Source organism: Rousettus aegyptiacus, unplaced genomic scaffold (genome assembly GCF_014176215.1).
Source record: "Rousettus aegyptiacus isolate mRouAeg1 unplaced genomic scaffold, mRouAeg1.p scaffold_m13_p_14, whole genome shotgun sequence".
In the NCBI taxonomy this organism is placed as follows: Eukaryota; Metazoa; Chordata; class Mammalia; order Chiroptera; family Pteropodidae; genus Rousettus; species Rousettus aegyptiacus.
The window spans coordinates 9,451,782-9,478,031 of NW_023416289.1; the positions used below are offsets into that span (position 1 = coordinate 9,451,782).

Sequence of the window (26,250 nt, forward strand, 5' to 3'; positions counted from 1 at the left end):
TATTTTCAACTTTTCCCACCCCATTAACTGGTCCACTCTCCCACCCCCAAATTTTTTCCAGTTTTTTTTTTTAATTGTGGCAAAATACACATAACAAAAGTTACCATCTTAACCACTTTTAAGTGTACAGTTTAGTGGTGTTAAGTACATTCAGAATGTGGTACAACCATCACTACAATCCAGCTCTATAACTCTTAGAACAGAAACTATAGCCAATAAACAATAATACCCCATGACCTCCTCCTCCCAGCCCCTATCATTTTACTTTCTGTCTCTATGATCTTTACTATTCCTAAGTACTTCATGTAAGTGGGATCATACAGTATTTATTTTTTAATGACTAGCTTATTTCACTTAACCGCAATTTCCTCAAGGTTCACCCATTAACTTCATCATTGATATTTTAACATTCATACCTATCCCCCATTTAAAATCCAACCCTTTATTCCCCATCCTTTTCCAGCCTTACATTTCTCCTTGATGGCCAAAAATCTTGTAAGAGTTGCTTCTACTCACTGAGTCCCACTCTTTATCCCTCTGCAGCCTGACTGCTGCCCCACCGCTTCTCAGAAATAGCTTCCATCAAGGACACCAATGACCTACATGTTAATAATCCCAAAGCCCACTTTTTATTGTATTTGACTCCTCAGCATTTAACACTATGGACATCCCTTCCTCTAACCACTCTTCTAGTGACCGACACATATTCATCTTCTTTCTCTCTGGTCACTTCTCAGTTTCCTTGGCAGGTTCCTTCTCTATTCACCTCTTAAATGTGACTGTTCCTTATGGCTCTGTTTTGATCCATTTCTTCCTCTTTCCTTACTACGAACAATCCTACTCATTCCTGTGGCTTTCTTTCTGCTGGCAACTCCTGAATCTATATTAAAACCCATTCTTGAGCTCCGGGGTCATAGAAGCACTGCCCACATGACACTTGCACTTGAGATATCTTCTAGGATTCCTGCACTCAACATCCAAAATTGAACGTATCATCTATTACCACCACCAGAAGCCACCACGCCAAAAAAATCCATGTTCTGCTCTTGGCTCTATCCCTAATTTTATTTCACTGACACTATAATTGCCTGTTGCTCAACCCAGAAACCCGGATTCATTGTGAATCTTCCTCCCTGACCCCAACCAATAATCACCAAGTCCTTCTGTATCTCCTATCCATTGCTGCATGACAAATCACCCCAAAAACAATGGCTGAAAAAGACTCTTTTTCACAGCTCTGAGAGTTGTCTAGGTGGCTCTGCTGATCTCTCCCAGGCTCACTCATGCAGCTACATTCCCCTAGCTGGTGTCTGGGCTCAGATAAGACAGTAAGGTCCCTCCCCATGATCTTTCTTCTTCACAGCATGGTAGATGATCTCTGGCTTCCAAGAGAAGAGAGCAGAAGGGGCAAGTTCTCTTGAAGTCTTGCCTCAGAATGCCCCCAGTGCACTTCTGTCACACTCTTTTGATCATAGCCTGGATTCCAAGGATGGGGAAATGAACTTCATCTCTTGATGGGAACAGCTATGAAGTATCTGTGGCCATTTTTAATCCACTTCACCTATCAATTCTACCTTCTGATGGGCTGAACCTACAAAAGCAGCACTTTCATATGCTTCAATCTAGTATATCTTGAATTCACCATGGTCTTGATCACCACTGTCATCTGGTCTACTACACTAACTTCCTAACAGGTGCTCCTGCCTTCAGTTGGGTTTTCCTGACTTGCCTGTCATACAGCAGCCAGTGTGATCTTTGTAACATTTAAGTCTGATTATCCCACTCTCCTGCTTAAGACCTCACCACTTTCCATTTTCCTTAAATATAAACTATGTGACATGGCATATATATATAATCTCCAGATCAGGCACCCATTTAACTCTCCAGCCTTCTTACTTTCCCCCTTGTATTCTCAGCTCCAACTCCACTCTCGCTGAAATTGCTCTTGAGCTAAGCTATGTCTCAGAGAAGTTGGTGATCCTGTGCATTTCCCTCCCCAATTTCTCATCTTAAGACTATACTTCCTCCCCCAGCCCACTCTGAAACAGAAACAGAAATTCAAAGAAACTGACAACTTAAGGGTCAGGTGAAGTTTTTGCCTCCAGGATTTTAGGTAAAATGGGCATGGGGAACTAAAAATGGGAGTCCTCTGATGTTGCAGGTGGCCAGGGAGCGAGTGGAAGGAGTTCAGAGGATATTCCCTTTGCTCCACCCTGGGGCGTGACCTGTGGCCAATCTGTTGTTCAGCAGTCCTCAAGAGGGCATGGATACCCTGTGTGGGAAGAGGAGCCTGGAGGGGGAACCTCGCCCCTCCACCAAGCTGCCCCCAAACGACCTGTAACCAGGTGGATCTGCTGCCATGGTTACCTCTACTTCAAACTCTTCTCCCAGTCCTTCCCTTTCTTCTGTCTCTTCCTAAACTTCCCTGTTTCAGTGGTAAAAATCACTTCTTCAGGAAGATGTGCCTCACTCCTCTGACATAATCTCCCGTAGTTCCCTGTACTAGTGCTTTTTACTTCCCTTAGTGACATTACTGTGTCAGGCAGCTTTCCAAAGGTCTACATAGATTAGCTCATTTACTCCTCCTAACAAATATATTATGATTCCTATTTTACAGAGGAGGAAAAAGGCACAGAGAGGTTAAGTAATTTGCCCTACAACATAAACCTAGGAAGCAGTGAGCCAGGCTTCACACCTGAGGACTGGCTCCAGGGCCCACATTCTTACCCACTAAGCTGTATTTGCCTCATATAATATGTTTATGTGTATGTTTGAGAATGCGAGTTCTCCCCTTGCAGTTAAGTCCAGTAAGGGTAGAAAGAAGTACGTCTAACTCAACCAGCACTGAATTCCTAGCCATCAGGGGGGTGTGCTACAAAGAAATCTGCTCAGTTAATGTGTGTTGAATGATTCTTTAAAAAGTATCCCCGATCAATTGTTTTATCATTATAAATTAGTTATTAGACTTCTGTGAGCCAAATACGAAGTTGAGCTGGCTCCTGTCATTATTCCTAGGCCACTTTCTGAGTCCTTACATCATTCTTCTTATCCTTTCCCTCCTTTTGCTTCTAGTACACACAGGCATCAGGAGGGAGGAGCAGTAGTTCCCAGCGCAGAGCTGCCATTCTATTGTGTCCACCTCAAATACGATGGCAAGCAGTGCAAGTCCCTGTACTCATTCACTCGGAATGAATAATGACACCACAAAATCTAGCGTGATTGTAAGAGATGGTTATTTGCAGATCACGAATTTATTTATTGATTCGTCACTCCACAATCCAGCAGTTGTTCATTGTGCCCCTACTATGGATAAGGTGCTGGGAAGCCAATGGTAGGTAAAACAGATCTAAGTTCTCTGCCCCTGGGACACACAGTTGAGTGATGAAGATGAAATCATCAGGTAATTAGGCAATAAGATACAGTTCAAGTTCACCCAATCAGTGTCTCATCAAGGATTAAGGCCAAAACAGCCAGTCTGAAAGTGCCTGGGAGTCCCAGGAAACCCCGTCCCGTGTCCCCTCGCTTTTGGTTATTGCCCATTACTTTCTCAAATTGGGTTGTCTTGAATTCAAATACAAGATTTGCCATTTATTAGGCCACGTGATCTTGGGAAAGTCAACTTCTCTGAACTTCAATTTCCTTATTTGTAAAATGAAGACAACAGTAGGAAAGTTGTGAGAATTAAATGGGGGTGATTCAAGTAAATGGTGTAGGATGCATTAAAAAATGTTAACTCATAATGTTATCGTTTTTCCAGTATGAAACCAACTCAGGGCAGGAGGCTGTCTAGTCTGCAGCTTCAAGAGAACTGCCTTTCTTGTGTGTCTCTGGTCCGGAGAGGAGTGGTATCCTCACTGGCTTTAGGCTGGATGCTGTCCTTTTGGAATATAAACCCTATAGTCCTGGCAGAGTGTTCCCTATTGCCCAGAGCTGCTCAAAAAAGACTGGCACTCATCTGGACTAAACACGTGCCAATCAGCCTTCCATAGGTGCAAGCGGTGAAATAAAAAGAATTTCAGCAAACATCCTACAAATCCAACACAAGCAAAAAATCATATCCTCAATTCCCCTGGTAACCATGTGTAGCTCTAAGAACAGTGTTTCTGTAGAAGCAATGTAGGAATCACACTCTCAGTGCTACAGCAGCTGCATTTTGTAATGAAATAGCAATCAAAACTGCGATGGGCACCCAGACTTTAGTTTTTGCTCTAAAGACCTCCGCCACAAAGAACTTACAATTGAGTCTTTTAGTGTTGCTGCTTTTGATTTTAATGAAAACCTTTGCTGTGTAGATGGTTTAGATAAAGAGTAAGAGGGAGAGGTGCCTCAAAATGTAGTTTTTTAGCTTTTGGAAAAAAGTGATTGCTACAATAGTAAGATTGAAGAAACATTATTCCTCAGAAAATCAATTAGCTGTGTCCCATGGGGTTGCTGCCCAACATAGAATTAGACCATGGTGCTATCTCCTAATAATGTAGACTCCAAGCAGGAGCTCATTGGTGGGGAAGATAATACGGTGTTTGGCATTCTCACTTCTGTAGCATAGTGTGTGCATGCTCTCTGTTCTAATGAGTGCCTAGGAGCTGAGAAAACATTCCTACCCTTCCCCCACTTTTACAGTACAAATTACTATTGTATTTTTTAAACTTTGATGTTTTTCATTACATTGCATTGTCTGTTTCATTTTCAACTGACATGTACATAGAGTGTAAGGCACAGATATAAGATATACAATTCCATGAGCTTTGAAAATTGTATACACATGTGTAACCACCACTTAAGATATAGAACATTTTCATCACTTCTGAAAGTTTCCTTGTGCCTTTTCAATCAATCCTACCCACCCCAACCAATCCCCAGGCAACCATTGTTCTCATTTATATCACCATAGATTAGATATACCTGTTTTGAACTTATATACATGGGATCATGCACCATGTACTCTTTTACTCTGTCTGGATTCTTTTCCTTAACATAATATCTATGAGATGGCAAATCTCTCATTTGTGTTATATGTATCAGTAATTTATTCCTTTTCTTTGCTCTTTAAATCAATGTTATTAGGAGGTACAATTTATACACAATAAAATGATAATTTAAATACTGGAATACCTTGGAGATACTGTGTGTTCAGTTTCAGACCACTGTGATAAAGCAAATATCACAATAGAGCAAGTTGTAACCTCTTTGCTGGTGGAATGTCTTGTCTTCAGTTTGTTCAAACAAATAAACAAAACACCTGTGAAGCACAATAAAGCAAAGTGCAATAAAACAAGGCATATGGTTCCATGAATGAGCAAATTTTTACATCTATGTAACTAGGATCCCAATCAAGACATAGAACATTTCTATCACCCCAGGAACTTCCCCTGTCTCCTGCCCAATCCTTCCCCATCCAGAGGAAACTACTGTGATACCTGTTGTCATTATAGATTTCATTTTTCCTAGTCTTAAATCTCATACAAATGGATCATACAGTATACATCTCTGGTGTTTGGCACTGTTCCTTCAACATGATTTTTGTTAATCTGTTCATCATATGTATCAGTAATTTGTTCATTTTTTTATTGCTCACTGGTATTCCATTGAATAAATATACCATAATTTACTTTTCCATTCTCCTGTTGATGGACATTGGGGTTTCCATACTGGGGCTATTAGGAGTAAATCTGCTATGAACATTTGTGTACAAGTCTTTTTGTGGACGTACGTTTCATTTCTCTTGTACGATAACTAGTGGAATTGCTGGATTATAGAGTAGGTATACATAACTTAAGAAACTACCAGTTATAGAAAACCATTGTGCCATTTTACATTCTCTCCAGAAGACTATGAGAGCTCCAGTTGCTCCTGACAAAGTTTCTTTGCTTGACCAAACTTTAGTCAGGCTCTGAACCTTCTCATAGGCCCATCTGTGCACTTCTAGTTTTAGCAAGAACCTCCACCTTTGATATATGATCACTCTCAGTATCTGATCAGGTTCTTCATCTTCCACCATCCACCAGATGATGTCTGATCGCGAGAATTGTGTTAGGTTGGTTTAACCAGAATTCCCTTTACCCTTAATGTTTCCTCTTGGTAGTTTTCTATCTATTGACACTGCCTCCTCCCCTAGGCTATAAATTCCCACTTATCCACGCTATATGTGGAATAGAGCCCAATATCTCTCTTCCCCTGCAAAATCACATTGCAGTGATACCTATCCCTATCTCGATGGTCCAGAATAAAGGCTACCTTTAACAAATGTCATTGAATATTTTCTTTTATTTAACATTGCACATCCTTACCTACACATGTGGATCAATCTTTAATTTTAGCCATTCTAACAAGAGTGTCATGGTAAGTCACTGTGACTTTGATTCGTATTTCCTTAATAACTAATGATTTTGAGCACCTTTCCATGTGCTTACTGACCATTTATCCTCTTTTGTAAAGTGTTCGAGTTATTCGTATATTTTGACATAAAGGCTGCAATGATTAGAAATGTGTCCTATGTTAAAAAATGAGTGTCTGCTGTGAACTTTTTCAGCCGTGACCAAGCTATATGAGATCTTTGCTGTTATTTGAAGAGTTCATATTCTAGAGAGGAGAGACAGAAAGTAAACCGGCAGCAAACAAATGAAAAGATTTTTGATGGCATGGAGATACGCTAAAGCGTTATCAATTAACAATAAAATATCGGAAACAACCTATATCCCAAAAGGGATAGGGATAGGGAATTTAGATAATTTAGATAATGGACTAGAAACTTGATGGACTATTATAATACCATTATATTGAAATGTATGACTTAAAAAAAATACTTAGCTGTATAATAAAAAGGTCAGATTTAAAATTGCATGTGGACTATGTAAAATACTCATGCTATGATACGTATAGACAATGACTGGAAGAACCAAGAAGAAAAAGAAAAGGCTGTTGTTTTTTGGGGGGTGGTGGAATTATAGGAGGGTTAAAGGCTTTTAATTTCGGTTTGTTGTTTGTTGTTGTCGTCTTACCTGTTATCGCGTTCTTAACATTAGAAACTGGAATCTTGGAGTGCTCTCATGGGAATTTCCTCTGCGTAAGGCTTGAGTTCAGAGATTTATACATTTAATATGAGACGCGACAGGTTAAAAAATAAAACTTGAGTTACTTCACTGTGAAATAAGGCAAAGCGAGGGCTAAGAGTGTCACTTCGTAGGTTTTAGAAATGGCAAGGCACGGAGAAGTTACGCCTGAGGAAGCCCGCGGAAGCCTCGGTTCACGGCTGACGCGAGACGCGAGGCGCGAGGCTGGAGGCCAGGTCAGCGCGGCGCGGAGTAGTGACGTCTCGCGCTCGGCAGGAACTTACGTCACTCTTCCGCACCGTCGCTTCCGGTCCGCGTGAGTCCCGTTCTCGCGCCTGCGGCAGGCCTGGGACCACTGCGTCCTTCTGTGCGGTCTTTTTTGTTCACGAGTCAGCCTCGCTGACGTGGGACCATGGCGACCGACTCGTGGGCCCTAGCAGTGGACGAGCAGGAAGCGGCTGTCAAGTCGGTCAGTGGCTTCAGCGGGGAGAAGGAAGTAGGAGGGTCCAAGTGGAACCCACTTCTAATCCAGGGAGCCCCGCTGTTTGGGCAGGCCGATAGCCCATCGGGGAGTCACCCCTGATTTGCTCCTAAAGACCAAATTCGATCCTTTTTTTCTTCATCTGAGCCTGTTAAAGACTTATCTTGTAGCAAATCTGTCCCTGTTTTGTATGCTTTCTCGTATTGCATCTCTTCAGTGGGGATTGTAAGGAAAGGCAACTTTAGGTGCTGCTTCGCTTTCTGATCTGTTTTCTGAGCGATTCTATGCTACTCATTTTAACATTTTTTAGATCCATGCTAAACTTGGTTGGCAGTTTGTAGCTCTTTGCAGAATAACACGTTCAGGTTTATATATATTTGTCTGCAAATGTTGGCGGGAGTCACACAAATTGTTTAAATGATGTTCATTTAGTTTCATATACTGGTTCTTTGATTACTAAAGAGCCATTCAACTGGAAGGTAATTGTAATATAAACTGTGATTTTCTGTTATCCCAAAGTTTAAGTTTGTTTAATAATGGACTTGATTTTAAGAATATAGTTGGGTTTTTGTTGTTGTTGTTGTTTTGTTTTTGTAGTGTGAAGTCTTAAATAACTTTTTAATGCCGAATATTAATTCTCCAGTCAGTCACCCTTTATTGCTTTGGGAGGATTGTCGGTTTGCTGGCAGATATTTGAAATGGGCTAAATTCCTTGGGGAACAGGAAGAAGCTTCGTGATGTAGTTAGGTAGGCTAGAATGCGGGAAGCGCTATGAAAATGATGAGAATAATATGTTAACTCTGAGCAGGGAGAGGACATTATGTGTAGGAAAATCAAGGAAATTCCTTTTCAAGTAGTTTACATCAGAGCTGGATATTAGAGAATGAGTCATTTAAGGAAAATAGAATGCTCAGTCAGAAGTGCTGGATTTGCCTAGAAAACAGGAATCAGTACTCATTTTTGCTGCAGCTCGAGGTTATTGGGTTGTAATAGGAACAGTATAGAAATTATTGTACAGAGTGTACTTTGTACCTTAACTAAGAACTTAAAGGGAAGAGGCTTTATTTGGTTGGTTTGGGGATTTTTAAGGATGCTGACAAGATCAGATTGAGAGCTGACAAGCCTCAATCTCGGTCTGCAGAGAACAGAATATGTTAGGAGTGATATCTAAAGGAAAGGAGGTCAGTGTGAAAGTTACTGTAATAGCCCGGAGATATAAGGCATATATATTGGGTGGTGAAAATGAAGATGAGGGGATGGAATCAAGATAATTACGGAGGTATAACGGGAAGGATTTAGAAAAAGAGAGAAGGAAAAAAAAAGGCAAAGATTACTGTTTGCAGCCTTGATCCCACAGGTGGGATTGATAAAGTGCTAATAATAGGACTAGGGGAGTGAGAAGGAAAGATTTGATATGGAGGATGGTGAGTTTCCTTTTGACTATTCTGAATTTGAGGTAAGGAGGGCATTTTGGTAACTACCTGAGTCCCCAAGAGTTGTCCAAGTTTGATGATTTCCTAGGAGGACTCACAGAACTCAGTGTGTAATTACACTCACAGCTATGATTTATTACAGTGAAAAGAGAAAAAGCAGAATTAGCAGAAGGCAAAGGCACAGGGGGCAAAGACCAGAGGAAACCAGTCACAAGCTTCTACGAGTCCTCTTCCAGTGCTGTCACATGCTCCACTTAATCCACGCTTAATTCCTCTATCAACAGATTTTAACAACACATGTCAAGGATTGTCAGGGAAACTCATTAGAGATTCAGTGCGCGGGGGAGGGGGGAGGGGAGCGGGGTCTGTTAACGTAGTCATCCTCTGCCTAGCCTGTACCAAAATTCCAGACTCCCAAAGTGAAAGTTAGTCTTAGCATAAACCATGTGTTTTAACAAAACATAGTCAGTGAACACCTCAGCAGTTCTGAGAATGTGGGAACCCTCTCAGAATCCACATTCCCAGACACCAGCCAAGAGCCAACCTTGGCAGCTGGCTTTCCCAAGGATAGTAGTCAGGCCTGCTGTGTTAACTCTTTTCTGCACGGTACCCATCAGGCATTTGTAAATGTGGCGCTGGAGTTGGGGAGAAGAATCATGTTAGAGGTATAAAACTGGCAGCTATCCACAAAGAAATCAAAAAGTATATGGTTCTGGTGCTCTAGTGTTTAGCATCAATTCTTCCCTGAAAGATAGTTACCGAGCATTGGTTTCAAGTCTTTCTAAACCTATGACCCTAATCTAGTTATGGTATTATGACTATCACAAACCAGGCCTAAACATTCTTGGTATCTAGTTCTAACTAATTTACTTTTCAGAAGCTGGTATAATTAAATGTTTTAAAACATAGCTAGCTTCCTAATAGTTCGGGAAAAAACCCTCGCCCCTTTTTATTTTACCACACAGACTTGCGTACATTAGCTTAATAAATAAATCATGATATTAGATTATCCTGTGGCTCTGTTCTCAAGTGTTGTTGTTTTTTTTATTTTATTTCCATTCAGATCAGCAATTTGCAGATTAAGGAAGAGAAAGTCAAACCAGATACCAATGGTGAGTTACTAGTAACTTTAAGCTGGATACAAGCTACAGGTTTGCTTTTGTTTTGCACCCATAGCTACAATGTGAAAAGGAGTTTTTATTTAGTATGTTTGACAAATGTCAGCATTGGATTCGACAGCCAGTAAAGTCAGTTTCACACTGAAAGGGATGTATTATTTTTCCAGATTTGAGCTAGCCTCTAACCCCTTAAAATCAAGTGTCACTATTGGATTATACTGTCACCGTTCACTTGATAATGTTTCTTTAAATTATTTTAAATTTAATTTTTAAAGGTTAATCTGAATTCAAAACCCAGAAAGTGTAAACAGGTGAAAGGCCTCCTTTCCATTCTGGACCACCATCTACTCAGTTCCCACGCCCCACTTATATGAGTTTGCTAGGGCTGCCATAACAAACTATCATGAACAGGGTGGTTTAAACAACAGAAATTTATTGTTTTACAGTTCTGGAGTCCAGACGTTCAAGATGGAGGTTGTAGGCAGGATTGGTTTCTTCTGAGGCTTGCAAGAAAGGATCTATTCCAGGCCTTTCCCAAGCTACTGGTGGTTGTCTGGCAATCTTTGGTGTTCCTTTGTTTGTAGAAGCATCACCCCGATCTCTCTTCATCTTCACATGATCTTCTCCTTGTGTGCATGTCTATATCCAAATTTCTTCTTTTCATAAAAACATCGGTCATATTGGATTAGGACCCACTCTAATGACCTCATCTTAACTAATTACAACTGCAATGACCCTATCTCAAAATAAGGTCTCATTCTGAGTTACTGGGGTTTAAGACTTTAACATGTGAATTTTAGGGACACACAACTCATTTCAACCCATAACACTACCGTAGCCCATAGTTAACCACTGCTATTGGATTTTTAACATTCTTCCAAAGTTTCTTTATGCAAAGCAAATACAAATACAAATTCTCCCTCCACCCCCAGAAGAAAGCACAGTGTACAGAATATACTTAATTTCATTCAACAGCATAGCTTGGCAAATTTTCCATATCAGTATATGGAGTTTTCTTACTCTGTTTTGTAATTGCATAGTATTATATTGTTTTGATACACCATAATTTATTTCACCAGTTTTGTTTGACAGATAACTTGGGTTGGTCTCATTCTTTTGTTGTTATAAACAACCTTTCATGGAATAACCTAGAACTTCATTCTTTTCATATATATGGAGATATGTTTGTAGGATAAATTCTCCCAAAATGGGCTTGCTAGGTCAAAGGTATATTCATTTGCAATTTGCATTAGTATTTTCAAGGTAGTCTCCATAGGTCTTATACCAATTTATATTTCTATCAGTAAAACAGACTACTGTTCCCCTACAGCCTCACCACAGAATTTTTAGTTCAAAACTTGGAATTTTGCTAATCTTATAGGTAAAAAATGGCGGCTCAGCATAATATATTTTAATTTGTGTTTCATTAGTAAGGTTGAATATTTTCATAAGTTTAAAAGAATTTGTATTTCCTTTTCCTGAATTGACGATTTGTATCATTTGCCCATTTTTCTGTTGGGTTTTTTGTCCCCTAATATTTTGTTTCTCTGCCTCTCTTGGGTTAATTGAATATTTTAGAGTTTCATAATGTATTTATTGGCTTTTTAGCTATATAACTCTGCATTAGTTTATGCATGTTTTAAAGTTTTCTTCATATAAGTCTTGCATATTCTTTGTTTATTTTGGTGCAGTATTTTATCTTTTTAGTTGTCAATATAAGTAGGTTCTTTTCAATTATATCAGTTTGTATTTATGCAAGTTATTGATTTCTACTTAAGTTGATAGTCCTGCAAATTTACAATCATATGTTCTATAAAAAGTGATCATTTTACCTCTTTTTAATTTTTAATACCTTTATGCTCTTTCTCATGTGTAATTATGTTTGCTAATATAATGCTGTATTTTATGTTAGGATATGTAAGTCATAGGTAATGTTCTGATTACTTTGAAGTCAGTCAAAATTTCTAGAAATTGAAATTTTCTTATGTTAGGAATAAAAATCCACTAAACATAAAGAAGCACCAACTGTTTACCTTTTTTTTTTTTTACAATTTTATTTATATTTATTTAAATTATTTACATTTTGATCACTTAAATAAGTTTTAGTATTTATACCTCCCCACTTTTTTGAGTGGGTTTGATATTTGCCTTTCTGATTATGACAGTGATTTTCTTGGGTAGGTGTTATCAAAAACAATGCCACAGCAGAGAAAACAGCAGAGAAAACAGATGAAGAAGAAAAAGGTAACTGCTTTTTGAAACCCTGCAGCAGGAGACACAATATAACCCAAGAGTTGCCTTCCTGGAGCCAGAGACACTGAGTTATAAGATGAAGGAGAAAAGGAGGCATCTGCAAAGGAGATTGAGAAGATATGGTCCTTGAGATAGAAGGACTGAAAGAGAGTAGTGTCCCAGAAACCAGGAGAAGGAAGTGTTTCCGAAGTAAGGAGTCAAATTTAGGTAACAAGTTAAGAGAAGAACTGAACATTGACTGTTGGATTGATTTAGCAGTGTAGATGTCATTGCTGAGCTTGACAGAGGCTTTGGAAGTCAAGTGAGGAGGTTAAGTAAAAATACCAATCCAGTGTACATTCAACAGAAGGAGAGGAAAGGAGTGGAGATGAATACAGACAGCCTTTGTAGGGAGTGTTCCACAAAGGGAAGAGGCAGGGGGGAGGCGGAGGGGGGGCAATGGATATTTCACGAGGGTGGGGTTTGCCAGACAGATATGAAATCCAGTTTCTTCCTGACAGAGGACAGAGCTGCCCAGTCGTTACTCAACAAACTAATCAGAAGCAACCTGGTCGATAACACAAACCAAGTGGAAGTCCTGCAGCGGGATCCAAAGTCCCCCCTCTACTCAGTGAAGTCTTTTGAGGAGCTTCGACTGTGAGTATTTGTTCCTTTGAGCTGTTCCTTGCCAGTCCCTCCCTTTTAAAACTTAGCATCTCAGAGATTCTTATGGGAATTTTGTTTTTCACTTTGTTTTAAAGAATCTTAATGTATTTATTTCTTTGACTAGTTAATAAGTCACATGATTCAAAAATCAAAAATTATGAAAAAGTATACATACAGTCTCTCGCCCACCCTGTCTCTTGGCTTCCCAGTTCTCCTCCTCTTGGTAGGGATTTTTTTAATGCCACAAATTTATTCATCATAGCTGAAAGTCTTTTTTCTTTTATGCTCTTAGAACTTTCAATAAAATATTGGCTGACAGGTGATTTCTGGATGTCAGGAACATTTCTTATTAGGTAAGCCCTTTTGTTAGACTGTAGGGTTTACGATCTTAAGATCAATTTATCTGCTTTTATAAGATCTGTCAAAAGAGCCTGTGCAGGATTCCCAGTGGCTACAGTGGAAAGCAACCGTCAGCATTCTGGAATTTTAAAAACATCCAGAACCCAGAATTAAATTTTAAGGGAGCACATGTATGGTGGAATAATTGGATTCTTTGCCTTTATTCAGCAAAATCTATGGTATGCCCACTGTGAGCAAGTAGGGATCACATTCCTATGAACTGTCATCACTGCTTTAGAGTAAGAAACTTAAAATACAAGAGCCAACTAGAACCAAATTAAGTTGTTGATGAAGTAATAGTTAAGAACAAGTTTTTTAAAGTGTGGCCTTTTTTTTATGTTTTCAGGAAATTATACTTTTCTATATTTCTTCCATCAAGGGCTTCTTTCAGCAAATCTGTCATCTCTACTTCTGTTCATAAACTATATTAGGGCAGCTAGATATCCTCTATTGTTTCCTGAACTGACAGTTTGCTTTTTCAAGTATCAATGGTTTTTTTTTTTTTAAGTTCCTTTAATTTAAAAGACTGGAGCTCTCTGTTCTATCAGTGATGAATTATCCTCTTTGAAAAGGCAAGTTCTTTCTGATTTAGTTGTTAGTACCCAAAGGAAACAAAGATGAAACCTAATCTACTTGTTCTGCTTTGTACTTAAAAGATTTGAATTAATCTGCAAAATAAAAGAAAAATAATGAGTCACTGGAAGCTTTTGGATCACTTGAAAATCCTCATTTGGTAGTGACTTTGTTTCCTTGGTAACCAAATCAGAATTTGCTGACCTTATAGCCTTTTCTCCTAAGTGGAAGACACCAAAGGTTGTTTTCAAAGTTCTTTGTGTCTGAGAACCAACATATGTCGGAATAATTTGCCTTTTAGAGAGCTGGTTAAAATCCAAGGAAGGCTTAGAGAACAGAAGTCTTGACTTGGTTTGACTTTTCTTTAGAAATATCTAGTGTGATTTTTTTTGTTGTTGTTAACTTTGTCAGTTTAGAAGTATCAGAGAGCTTATTGTAAATGAGACATGAGAGTAACTTTAATTGATATTTATTATGTAGCTGCTTATATAAGAAGTTATCGCTTTTCTAGTCTTGATTTTAACTAGACATAAATCTGAGCATTCGTAAAGTTCCATATGAAAATTGAACCCTTCTTACCTATGTACTATATAGATGAGCTACTGAAAACTGGCTGAATCAATTTTCTTGCCTCATGATTTTCCCAACTATTTGAACAACTGGCTTTGGAAGGGCCACAGAACACAAAATGACGGGTTCAATTTAACATCTGCACTGAGAAATTAAAGCTGAAATCCCATTTTCTAAAGGGACTTCTATATTCCCGCAGCATATTAAGCAGTGTTTATTTTTAGATATGTCTTTTATAATTTATACCATGAATTAATAAATACCACTCTTGCAGTATCCAGGGAACACTTGTCATCAAAAGGCAACCATATCTGTGGGTCTGCGAAAGTGTGAATTTCTCCAAGAAAGGAAACTAGCATATATTTTATGAATTACATAACAGTTGCAGATTAAGATTTAGTGGGAAAGATAGTGGCTTTGTTTTGCTTTAGGCAGTGTTTTTTAAGGTCTAGGAAATATATCTTGTGGAGATAGGAAGCATCATTCTTTGCAAAAAACAGGAAAAAATAAAATTCTAGGCTTTTAAAATAGTCTCAACAACTAGGAATCCATCTTCTCTCTTCCTGGCTTCCTAGGAAACCACAGCTTCTCCAGGGAGTCTATGCCATGGGCTTCAACCGGCCTTCTAAGATACAAGAGAATGCATTACCCATGATGCTTGCTGAGCCGTGAGTATGCGGATCCTGGGTGCAGCTCTTCAGAATTTGGTTTAATGGCATCCACCAACAGATGTTCATTGTTCTTGGGAGCAAGATGGAACATTTGGGGCAAGATGTTTTTTTAGGGAAACAGCTTGGGGAAGTGCAGAGAGAGTCAGATGGAATTCAGTACAGTTTCTGCTGTAAAAAAAACTGATAAAGTTAGCACTGTTATTCTGTACAATTTTAAAAATTGGGCTTTTACAAATTATTTTGAAATTTTGAGACCTGCAAAAAGGTGTTAAGAGCAATACCAAGAACGTCTGTAACCCTATTCTGCCAAAAAATAAAACATCATTAATCTAGTTATAATCGAAGCCCTCGTGGACCCTTCTCCGTTTTTATCCTCCTCCCCCCCCACCAAAGTAAGCATCATCCTGAAGTGGGTCATCATTCTTTCATGTTTCTTTATACTTTTACTACATATCTAAATCTCCTAAGAGTCTAAAGAGTAGCTTACATATTTTTAAACCTTAGATAAATGATATCATACTTGATGCAGCAACTTTTTCTGTTCAATTCTATTATTTTTCTTTTTTAATGATAAAAATGCCACCTATTTCCATGATAATAGGTTACGTAAAGTGAAATGTGAAAGAAAGGTCCTTCTAAAGCATCTGTATGACTTGGTATCTTACATTTTCCATAAAGATGGGGAAAAGGAACACACACAAAAGGAACTGAGTCCTAGAGACACATTATGGCTCAGCAGAAAATGTCCTCCAGGATTTGTCTTGGCACAGATCTTATTCTGCAGCCTTAATATCTATGGGGCTCTTAGAGTACAAAACTAGGGCACTCCAGCTGTGCTGGGGTCTAGAATGAGGATTTCATGGTGTGAACCTATCTAAAGCAATCATTATTTTCCATAATATTTAAGGAGATTTTTTAACATATAAAAAAATCGTCCTTCTGTCCAGTGTAGAAAACCTGCATTAGAGGGGGGAAAATCCATATTCCTACCACAACCAGAAAGAACATTTTGACATCTTTTTGTGTTAACCAATACTATTTTTATCTCTTTTCTTTCTTGATCCAGTCCACAGAACCTGATTGCCCAGTCTCAGTCTGGTACTGGTAAAACAGCTGCCTTCGTCCTGGCCATGCTCAGCCGAGTGGAACCAGCAGAGAGATACCCCCAGGTGAGGGCCTGTGAATCCTGGGGGTCCTGGCTTGCCTGCCCTGGAAAGGGCAGCACCGTTTGGTGGGGTATTAACGAGGGTTCCCCTGGAGGGGTTTGACTGTTTCCAGTGCCTCAGAATGTGGCTCAGGCAGAGCAGGTTTGTGCACCATGCCTGGACCTGGGTAGAAGTCATTCGGAAGCAGCCTTAAACAGTAGCTTCTGAAGGCGTCCACCCAGCCAAGCTGAAAAGGTTGGCCTGGTTCGAGAGGATGTGATTCCCTGCACTGTGCAAGTGGTAATAACATTGGCATCCTTGTTGCTTTAGAACCTGTTGTCTATTACTGAAAGGGTCTCCTAAACTCATCCTTTACGATCTCCCTGTCAGTGTTTATGCCTGTCCCCAACATATGAGCTGGCGCTTCAAACAGGAAAAGTGATTGAGCAAATGGGCAAATTTCATCCGGAACTAAAGCTTGCTTATGCTGTTCGAGGCAATAAATGTGAGTATAAAGGGGTGAGAACGAAGCAGTGAGCAGGGTAGAGTATGTGGGGGTTTAAATTTCGAAGATGTAATGATGCTTTTAGCTTTCTGGTTCATTCTGACCTTAGAGCCCAACTTCATTGCTATTATTAGCAAATCTATTTAATTACTTGGCTAATTTGTTAACAGTCCTCTCCATTCTTAAAATAAGATTTCACATTGTTAGAAAATCCCTGCATGGGTCCTGGAGTTCCTCACTGAGAATTCGGCATCCAGAGTTCTGGAAGCCGCTTACTAGAGAGGGATTAGCGGGACCGAGGATGGTGGGTTGAGAGCCAATCCCTTTCTTTAAAAGGAAGCACAGCTTTAGTAAGTAAACCAAGAGCATGTGCAGCCCACTTTGTCTGACCAAAATCAGAAATCCTTCCAGCAGTTCTTCCATGTGTTCTGCAGAATGTAATGTAAGGAATACGGGTTAAAATAAGGGTGGCGGGCAGGGTAGAAAGTGGGCCATTAGAAAGTTATCAGAATATATAAAACTATAAATCACTAAGAAAAAAGGAATCAGTCTTGTAAGAAAATGGACAGAAGAGGCCCAGTTGAACAGACACTTCACAAAAGGAATTCAGAGGGCTAGTAAACATGAAAAGATGATGAGCCTCATTAGTCGTCAGGAAAATAAATTGAAACCACTCAGATAAACAGAAACAAAGAAATCCGCCAATTACCGGTATTGGTAAAGACACAGATGAACTGGGGTCCTCACATACTCCTGGCGAGGAGTGTACACTGGTACAGTCACTTTAGGAAACAGTTCAGTGTTACCTAGAAAAGCCGACCCTTTGACCCAACAGTTTATAACTGCCTAGAGCAGTGGTTCTCAAACTTTTTTGGTCTTTTAACACTCTTAAACATTTTTGAGGACCCCAAAGCATTTTTCTTTATACAGGTCTTGTCTATTGATGTTTGTCATGTTAGAAGCTAAAATTGAGAAATTTTTTAAATACTTCACTTTCGAAGAGTATATATGGCCTTTGCAATAATTTTAGATACTCTTTTTTGGGTGCTATACCAAGTGGTAATTACTTAAAAGTTAGTTGCAGCATGGTATCTGAAATCTTATTAATGAGGTTTTTATACTGTTACATTAAAATTTTCTGGTTTCTCTTGTACTTTCAATGCATCCTTTGCCCAAGAATGATATTCTAACATCATACTATGGTCAGAAACTATTGTTTTAATGAGTTATGCTGATCTTCCAGATGTAGACACATCTTATACAAGATTTTATAATTGCATGCATTAACATCACCTCCAAATTCATCAGAGGAATGTATGCACATCAAAAAACTCAGTTACAGTGGGACATAAAAGTTTTCCAAAATTCTAATTCTGATTTTCTCTTAAAAGCTTAAATGTTATCAAGGCACAAAATACAGTCAGTTGTATTTATTGAAGAGACAGGCATTCTTGTTCATTTTCAAGAAAAGTATATATTAAATTCCCAACTTGATATGCTGTAGTTTGTCTGTCTGTCAATCAACAGACAAAAAAGGCTCGCTAGTTCAGCTCACCACATGATCAAAAAAGAGCTTTTTCTGGAGAAGACCATCATGATTTGGTATGCATCCAAAGCACTTTATCCAGAAATAATTAGGTTAGGTATTTCTGTGCGTGCTTGATATCTCAAACTGATGGGTGTACCTGAGTGAAATCTACCAGAATCTTGTGATAACACATTATCTTCTCTACATTGTTGTATAATAACATGAGACTTCACTGTGTATGAAGGGTTAACATGTTAACTGTATTTAATGTGTCATTTTTTAATGCTTCAGTTTTGACGGACAAGCAATGGATATTGAGAACCATGATATGTTTAAAAGCTAATTTAAAACTTTACCAATGGATAGTTCAATTTCTAGCAAAAGGCCCTTTTCCCATATATTTTAAATTATATTTGTTTTTAAAATGATCAAGACATTGACATGTTTCAAATTGAAAGGATATATGGTAGAAACTTCTTTCTCCCAACCACCTGGTTCTTCCGAAAGCCACCCAAGACTACCATTTCTCGTGTGTCTTCCTAGAGATGCCCTATAGTTCATAATGTATGTGTGTGTAAATACATAATGTATGCGTACACTCACATAGACATGTACATATATTACATGTATTTTTTTTGCCTCTTATGGTATACAAACTTCAACTATTTTTTCACATTTAAAAATGTATTTTGGAGATTGTTTCATATCAGTTCCTAAATGGTTTCATACTTTTTTTTACTGGTGTCATTCATTGGGTGTATCATATTTTGCTTGATTAGTTACCTTTTGATACATGCATAAATATTATTTCACACATATTAATATACAGGATTAATTCCTAATAGTGGAAGTATCGGTCAAAGGCCACCTGCATTAGTAATTTTGAGAGATGGTTGTTATCAGTTTCAGCTCCTATCAGCTACAGTTTGAGAGTCATAGGTTTTTTAAATCGAAAGAAAATTTGTGCTTAAGAAAATTGTCTACACAATTGGAATGTCTAACAAAGCAAAAAAATCAATGGGCCAGGATCCTGGGACCAAAAATTACCAATGTGGGAGGACATCAGTGAACTCCGAGTGAACAGATGCTACAAAAATAAGAGTAATGCTAAAGAGCAAGAGTTGGATGATGTTGAATTATAGGAGAAGGCAGGGAAGGGGAACCAGCACTTAATTGAGGATTCAACCCTGACCGCATGCAGTGAGAATAGGTGTCATTGTGCCCACTGTATGGTAGAAGAACCAAAGACCTTTGGAAAACTCTGTGTTTTGAAATCTGGAATTAACTTGTTCTACTAGCTCTGGAAGAATGGGCAAGACTTTAATTTTCAGAGCTGGTTTTGCCATAGAAACACCCACAGAACACATATTGTCTCCACAGTGGAAAGAGGTCAGAAGATCAGTGAACACATTGTCATCGGCACCCCTGGGACTGTCTTAGACTGGTGCGCAAAGCTCAAGTTCATCGACCCCAAGAAGATCAAGGTGTTTGTTTTGGATGAGGCTGATGTGATGATAGCTACTCAGGGCCACCAAGATCAGAGCATCCGCATCCAAAGGTAGGAATCTGGAGGCAGCAGCCACTTCTCAGCCTCCCGATATGCAGCATCTTCTCCTTTTACTTCAAACTCCTCTTCTTGCTCCTGCCAGATTCTTTGCTCTCGTACTTCCAGAAGCATTGGTTTGATGGGCCGTGTCAGCCTGGGTTGCAGAAGGAGACAGGGAATCTGTCACCACCCCGTCCCTGCCCCATGTCTGCTTCTGCCTCCTCCCCACAGAGCTCCTCCCCCTCTGCCACCTTCCCGGGGATGTAAACCATCCAAGCCTGGGGAGGCTGTGCTTCCGTTGGTTCCGGTGAAAAACTCAGGATCACGCCAAATACCTGGGCTTTCTCTTGCAGGATGCTGCCCAGGAACTGCCAGATGCTGCTTTTCTCGGCCACCTTCGAAGACTCTGTGTGGAAGTTTGCCCAGAAAGTGGTCCCAGACCCAAACATTATCAAACTGAAGCGTGAGGAGGAGACACTGGACACCATCAAGCAGTATTACGTCCTGTGCAATAACAGAGACGAGAAGTTCCAGGCCTTGTGTAACCTCTACGGGGCTATCACCATCGCTCAGGCCATGATTTTCTGCCATGTGAGTAGCAGCAGGAGCAGCAGGCCTGGTGGGGGAGGAGCTGCACTGGAGGCTGTTGTCCTGCCCCTTCTCTCTCCTCCCTCTGAGAAGGACCAGGTTCCTCTTGTGGGACTGGAAAAGGAACAGTTTGGGAAGATGTAAGAGACACTTGCTTCTTAGTGTCTTGAAGTATATACATGGCCTAAGCATAGAGCCCTCTGAACTTTATGTTATCAGTAGGAGATATATTATTTAAAAACCCAAGAGAATCGCCTGGTGCTTGTAAGAATAATAAGAAACTAAACAAGATAGGTGGTTATAAAATTAATATAAAATAGCTAGTTTTCCAGTCTCTAATAGCAAACATTTTTTAGAAAATGGAAAGCTATATCTCATTTATAATAGCCAAAAACAAAACAACAAACTTCAAGAATAAAAATTTAAGATATATGAAAAAAAAACTTCAAAATGCTGTTAAGAGGAAGACAGTTCTTCCTCTGTTGTTGGAAGACTTGTGATTTTAGAGTGACATCCCTCCCCCAACTTTAGATGGAAACTTTCAAAGCTACAGAAAGGAAAAAAAAATTTATGCCCTTCAATTATTGTCATTAAGTCACATTTGCATTATTCACATGCTTGTATATTTGACCTATCTGTACTTTTTCTTTTCGCGGAATCATGTTAAAGGTAGTCGTTGACATCATGATAATCCATACTTAAACAATTCCTAAAATGAATATGCACCTACATAACCACAATACCATTATCATTCCTTTAACACTGATACAATATTATCCCCTATACAGTTCGTCCATATTCCACTTTCCCCACATGTATCAAAAAGGTTCTTTATTGCTTTTGATTACTGTCGTTAAACCTAAGAGCCCATCAAAGATTGTTGCATTTAATTGTCATGTCTCTTGAGACTCTTAATCTAAAACAGTTTCTCCACCTTTCATGGCATGAACATCTGAAAGAGTCCAGGCTAGTAAATAGAATTCCTCTGATTTTTATTCCTGTGTGATTTTATTTGGTTAAATATTTCTGTAGGATTACAATCCAGTTGACATTGTTACTTCCTATTACAGCATCATGATAACAATCTTAGAAATTTAAACCTTATCTGTTAAGTTTCAGGTAGAGTCTTCCAGATTCAAAATATTCTTTTCAGGTACCTTCATTTCTCAAATGTTTTCTTTCTTCCAGACTCGCAAAACAGCTAGTTGGCTGGCAGCAGAGCTCTCCAAAGAAGGCCACCAGGTGGCTCTGCTGAGCGGCGAAATGATGGTGGAGCAGAGGGCTGCGGTGATTGAGCGCTTCCGGGAGGGCAAAGAGAAGGTTCTGGTGACCACCAACGTGTGTGCCCGCGGTGAGCAGACAGCATGTCCTGGTCTGCCAGGCTTGGGGTGGCTAGAGAAATCTTCAAATGTGAAAAGTTCAAGACGGTCTGGGGGGGATCAGGTTGGGTGGGTGGTGACGTTGTTTTCTAGGAGAGACTGGATTCTCTCAGCAGGTAAGAACTTTCACTGAAGCCCGGAATCCTGACTTAGAAGGCAACATGCAGGCTGGTTCATAACGGCACCTGCTCTTCTCGGGGCACCCACTGAGGTTTTAGCAGCATCTCCAGGTGCTCGTGTTTAGCAGAAGCTCTCTTACTGACTTCGTCATTTTGTTACCTCCTGCCAGCGTTCTGTGGTTTTCCTCTGGGTTCTGCTACATGCCACTTGTCCCTGAATCCCAGAGCTGGCCCACCCAGACGCCTCCTTCCACCAGAAGTTGGTGTATGTGGCTCAACTGGGTGACAGTGATTTCTCTCTCCCATCCTTACTCCTCCGCAACTCTCCTTCACGCAGGCATCGATGTTGAACAGGTGTCGGTCGTCATCAACTTTGACCTTCCCGTGGACAAGGACGGGAACCCGGACAATGAGACCTATCTGCACCGGATCGGGCGCACCGGCCGCTTTGGCAAGAGGGGCCTGGCAGTGAACATGGTTGACAGCAAGCACAGCATGAACATCCTGAACAGAATCCAGGAGCATTTTAGTAAGTCCTGGCAGTGTCCTCTCCCAGGGTCCTTTCCTCACAGGGCCAGGTCCGGGGGTGTGGGAAGGGTAAGTTTTCCTGCAGCCCGAGAGGCTTTGTCCTTATCACAGTCCCCTCCTCCCCTGCAGTATGGAAGTTCTCAAAGAGCACGCCTGGAGAGTTAGGGTCAGAGACCCAAATGACAGTTCCCTCTTGGCCAGGCTGAGGGGCCCGGGGCTCTGACTCTTGCTGTTCATATCCTTTTCTCAGGCACCAGAGGCTTTGGGATTAGATGAAGGATCGATGTGGCCAGAGGCAGGGCTTGTTCCTAGAAGGACAGAGATGTGTGTGTGTTTGTTTCCTCTGGGCTGTGCTGTCCCTTCCTCAGGTGTGTGTTTCCATGGTAACTGCATGTTAATCTTTCTTTGAATCTTTCTTTTCCCCAGATAAGAAAATAGAGAGATTGGACACGGACGATTTGGATGAGATCGAGAAAATAGCCAACTGAGAAGCTCCACCAGCCCCTGGTGCCTGCCCGTGACGCTCCCCCTGCATGGGAGAATAGTGCTGTCACGGCACAGGCCTAGACAGTCACCAAAAGACGAAAGCACGAGTAGACAGAAGCTACCTACCTCATTTTAAATTACATTTGGACTTGACAAAAATTATGCAAATAATTAGAAAAGGTAGAAGGAAATTTTTGAATTTGGGAAAATTTACTCCTTTTTCCCCCATTTTATTAAGCCATGGTTTCCTCATCTTTATAATAATCTAGTTGCTATTGTAATCACTGGTCCCAGGATCCTTTGCCTATTTTCTGACTAGGGGTATTGGGACCAGCCTTCAGCCCCTGAAGAAATGATAGAGGTTGAGTTTGGGAGAGGCCACCATGTGGATGGAGTGTGGGAAGCCACAGCCGAGGCCTTTGATCTGCTTCCCTCGTCTGTCCCTGATTGAAACCTGTCACAAATGTCACTTCCCCTAGGGGCCATCTTCCTTCCCCTGAAATCCAGAGGCATTCCAGCTGATCCCTTTTACTTCTGTTCTCTGTGCCAGAGAATATCCCTGTTTCTCCCTGGGTGAGCATCTTGGCTACTTTTGTAAACCTCTGATTGGGGAGAAACACAGAAGTTAGCGAATCTTCAGAGGAATTAGTCTGAAAAGGGTAGGTGAATCCTTTGAGGATCCGGGCCTGCCTTCTCTTGCTGTTTTTTGTTTGCTCAGGTGCCTGGTAGTCATGGCGGCCAGGAGACACCGGGCAGTTTTCTGGCACACACCTGGCAGAGCGAGTTGGTTCTTACCCGTGGGGTGTCACACTATGCCTGACAGTGCAGCAGAGTTTGGAAAGGAAGTCATGACCAAGCGAAAACTCTGATTATCCTGTTCCTCTGTAACAGTGGACCTGTTGGTTATTTTAATTCATACATTGTATGAATAAAGATGGATAATTAGAGCTATACCTATCATTCATTATGCTTAGAAATTTTAAAGTAATTACGAAGCATTTACTAATCATGAGTTGTTTTTATTTGTATTTTTCTGGTTATTAGACTAATATATGCTCATTAAAAATATATTCGAGTGCGTATATATATAAAGTGCAAGTGCTCTCTGTCTCCACTTCCCTGGGATCGCCATTGCCAGCAGCCTCGTGAACATTCACTGTGGGGCCTTCTGTCTGTATACATCAACTCACTTTTACAAAAATACGAACATTCTATCACACTCTTGTGCAACCTGCCTTTTCCCTTACCAGCATACCTTGGACATGTGAAGCATCCAGCACGCAGAGATCTCACTCTTGACCATGGCATTCTGTCATACAGCTGCCCAGCATTTACTTCATGGTTTCTCTAGTGATAGGCATATGGTGTTCGCATTCCTTGCCACAGAGCCACAGGAATATCCTCGCTCATCTCTGTGCCCTGCGAACACTCCTTCTAGGATGTGTTCCTGGAAGTAGAGTTGTTGGGTTAAAGAGTGGGGACATTTAAACTTTTAATTGCCACATTAGCCTTCCAAAAGGTTTTTACCAGTTGATGTTACTGTAGTGATAACAGAAACACTACCTATTTTCTTACCTGCTTGACAACCTACATTACCAATTTTTAAAACTTAGTCTGAGTCGCAAACATAGGGTACATCGTTGCTTTTTTGGTTTGTATTCAGTGAGGTTTGGCGATTCGGTTTTGGATATTCCTATTTTCTTTCATGGTGGTGCCCATTCTTGTCTCACCATTTTACTATTGGGTTGTCAATCTTTAGGTTTTTAGCCACCTTTCTATTTTAGGGAAATTAAACTTCGATTTGAGTGGTGGATGTTTTCCTAGTTTGTCTTCACAAATTCATATTAATACAACACAAAGGTTTAATGTTATGTTTCATTTTTAAGAAATCTGGATTTTTATGTTATGGCTGGAAAAGCTTTCTTTATCCCAGTATTATAAATTATTTAGTCCCGTTTCTGTAGTAGCAGTTCTTGGGGAATAAATTTTCTGAATTCTTGTAGATCTTAAAGTGTTTTGCCTTGCTCATTGGCTGAGTGATTATGGTTACCCGAGGTGAGCTGTGGCAGGACTGTGGGGGTGTGGGCCTGAGCCAGGGACACTGAGCGAATGGGGAGGAGATACAAAGGTCCCAGATGGGAGTGGACGTGAGTGAAAGACTTGAGAGTCTGTGTGGGTAAAGCCAGGTACAGGAAGGAAGGACTGCAGGTATATAGGGGGCAGTTGTAACCCATAGCTGGAGGTGGGAGAAGGGGGTCTGAGAAGAAAGGCTAGAGTTAGGAGGGGAGCAAGATTCAAGAAAGGCAGGGGACCAGGTGAAATAGGGGAATGGAGAGGTTGGGGAGGGGAGATGGAGGAGGCACAGTGGAGTGCCAGCATTCCAGTTAAGTGACATCTACTCCGAGCTGAAAACAACAGTGATACAGAAAACTAGAAAACAAAACACCGCCTGACCCCAAAACAAGATGATTTCTGTGGATTAGCAATGGGGCAAAATACAAAGTGGTGAGCATGGCTGAAACCAAAAGCTTCTTGGGCTCCAGTCCAGAAATGGAGTAGCTACTGGTGTTTAGGTCCTGTGGAGCAGAGAGGACCGGAAGCTCTGCGCTCAAGCCCAAACCAAAGCCAGCCTTGCTGCTGGGAGGGAGCTGGACTGAACTGGCTGGACATGAGACTTTCTTAAGACTCAGGACCAGAAAGGTGGTGGGAGGACTTGGACACCACCCTCTCTCCCCACCACTAGTAACTGACACACAGTTCTGTCGACTCATCTGCCTGGTCTGTGGTATCCCCAGATCACTGAATGTCAGCAGGCCTAGTTCTAGAATAAGGTCCAAAGGAGCAGGGAGCTGGATGGAGTCAACTGCTAACTCTATCTGTGGATTGTGGGGAGAGAAGAAATCTAAGGCTAAGGAAGACTGCAAACGATATCAAAACAAATGTGCCCCAGGTAAAATTAGTTTTATAGAATGGCCTGGTAAGGGACTTTATGTATGTTCGGATGCTCAAAGAGATAATACATTTCACTAAAAAAGAACAAGGAATTTTTAGACAAAAGCAGTGGCATGCTGAACTTCACAAGAGCTAATTTAAATCACTGGTAGCCTGAAACTAGCCAGGCTGGGAGTCTTTACACCACAGAAATGAGCAGTCGCTACCAATCGGTTTTTTGTTTTCAGAGAGAGAGGCTACTAAAATACCATTGGGCAGAAATAAGACAAGATTAGAAATGAG

At 40.5% G+C, this 26,250-nt stretch overlaps 1 protein-coding gene and 1 long non-coding RNA gene across 3 annotated transcripts in view; one reads left to right on the forward strand and one right to left on the reverse strand.

The window, feature by feature from the left end:
* The window catches only part of LOC107520526, a 19,193-nt gene extending 11,931 nt beyond the window's left edge, over positions 1-7,262 (reverse strand). For both annotated transcript variants that reach the window (XR_001599337.2, XR_004954224.1), the window contains exons 1-2: positions 6,999-7,262; positions 5,113-5,239 (exon numbers count right to left, since the gene is read on the reverse strand). This is a non-coding gene — a long non-coding RNA (uncharacterized LOC107520526). The remainder of the gene's footprint in view (positions 1-5,112; positions 5,240-6,998) is intronic.
* A 91-nt stretch (positions 7,263-7,353) lies between these two features.
* DDX19A (DEAD-box helicase 19A) lies at positions 7,354-25,018 on the forward strand. Its single transcript, XM_016164421.2, has 12 exons — positions 7,354-7,518; positions 10,027-10,075; positions 12,263-12,325; positions 12,835-12,970; positions 15,097-15,189; positions 16,259-16,361; positions 16,728-16,842; positions 19,751-19,928; positions 20,270-20,507; positions 21,693-21,855; positions 22,340-22,531; positions 22,957-25,018. The coding sequence occupies exons 1-12, from the start codon at positions 7,462-7,464 to the stop codon at positions 23,016-23,018; spliced, it is 1,449 nt and encodes a 482-aa protein (XP_016019907.1). The 5' UTR covers positions 7,354-7,461; the 3' UTR covers positions 23,019-25,018.
* The last annotated feature ends 1,232 nt before the right edge of the window (positions 25,019-26,250 follow it).

Bases quoted from the DNA above. Each gene is read 5' to 3' on its own strand.
- DDX19A (XM_016164421.2), top strand. From the start codon at position 7,462: ATGGCGACCGACTCGTGGGCCCTAGCAGTGGACGAGCAGGAAGCGGCT. The intron at 15,190-16,258 runs GTGAGTATGCGG...TTCTTGATCCAG, and splicing joins CCCATGATGCTTGCTGAGCC to TCCACAGAACCTGATTGCCC. The intron at 22,532-22,956 runs GTAAGTCCTGGC...TCTTTTCCCCAG, and splicing joins CAGAATCCAGGAGCATTTTA to ATAAGAAAATAGAGAGATTG.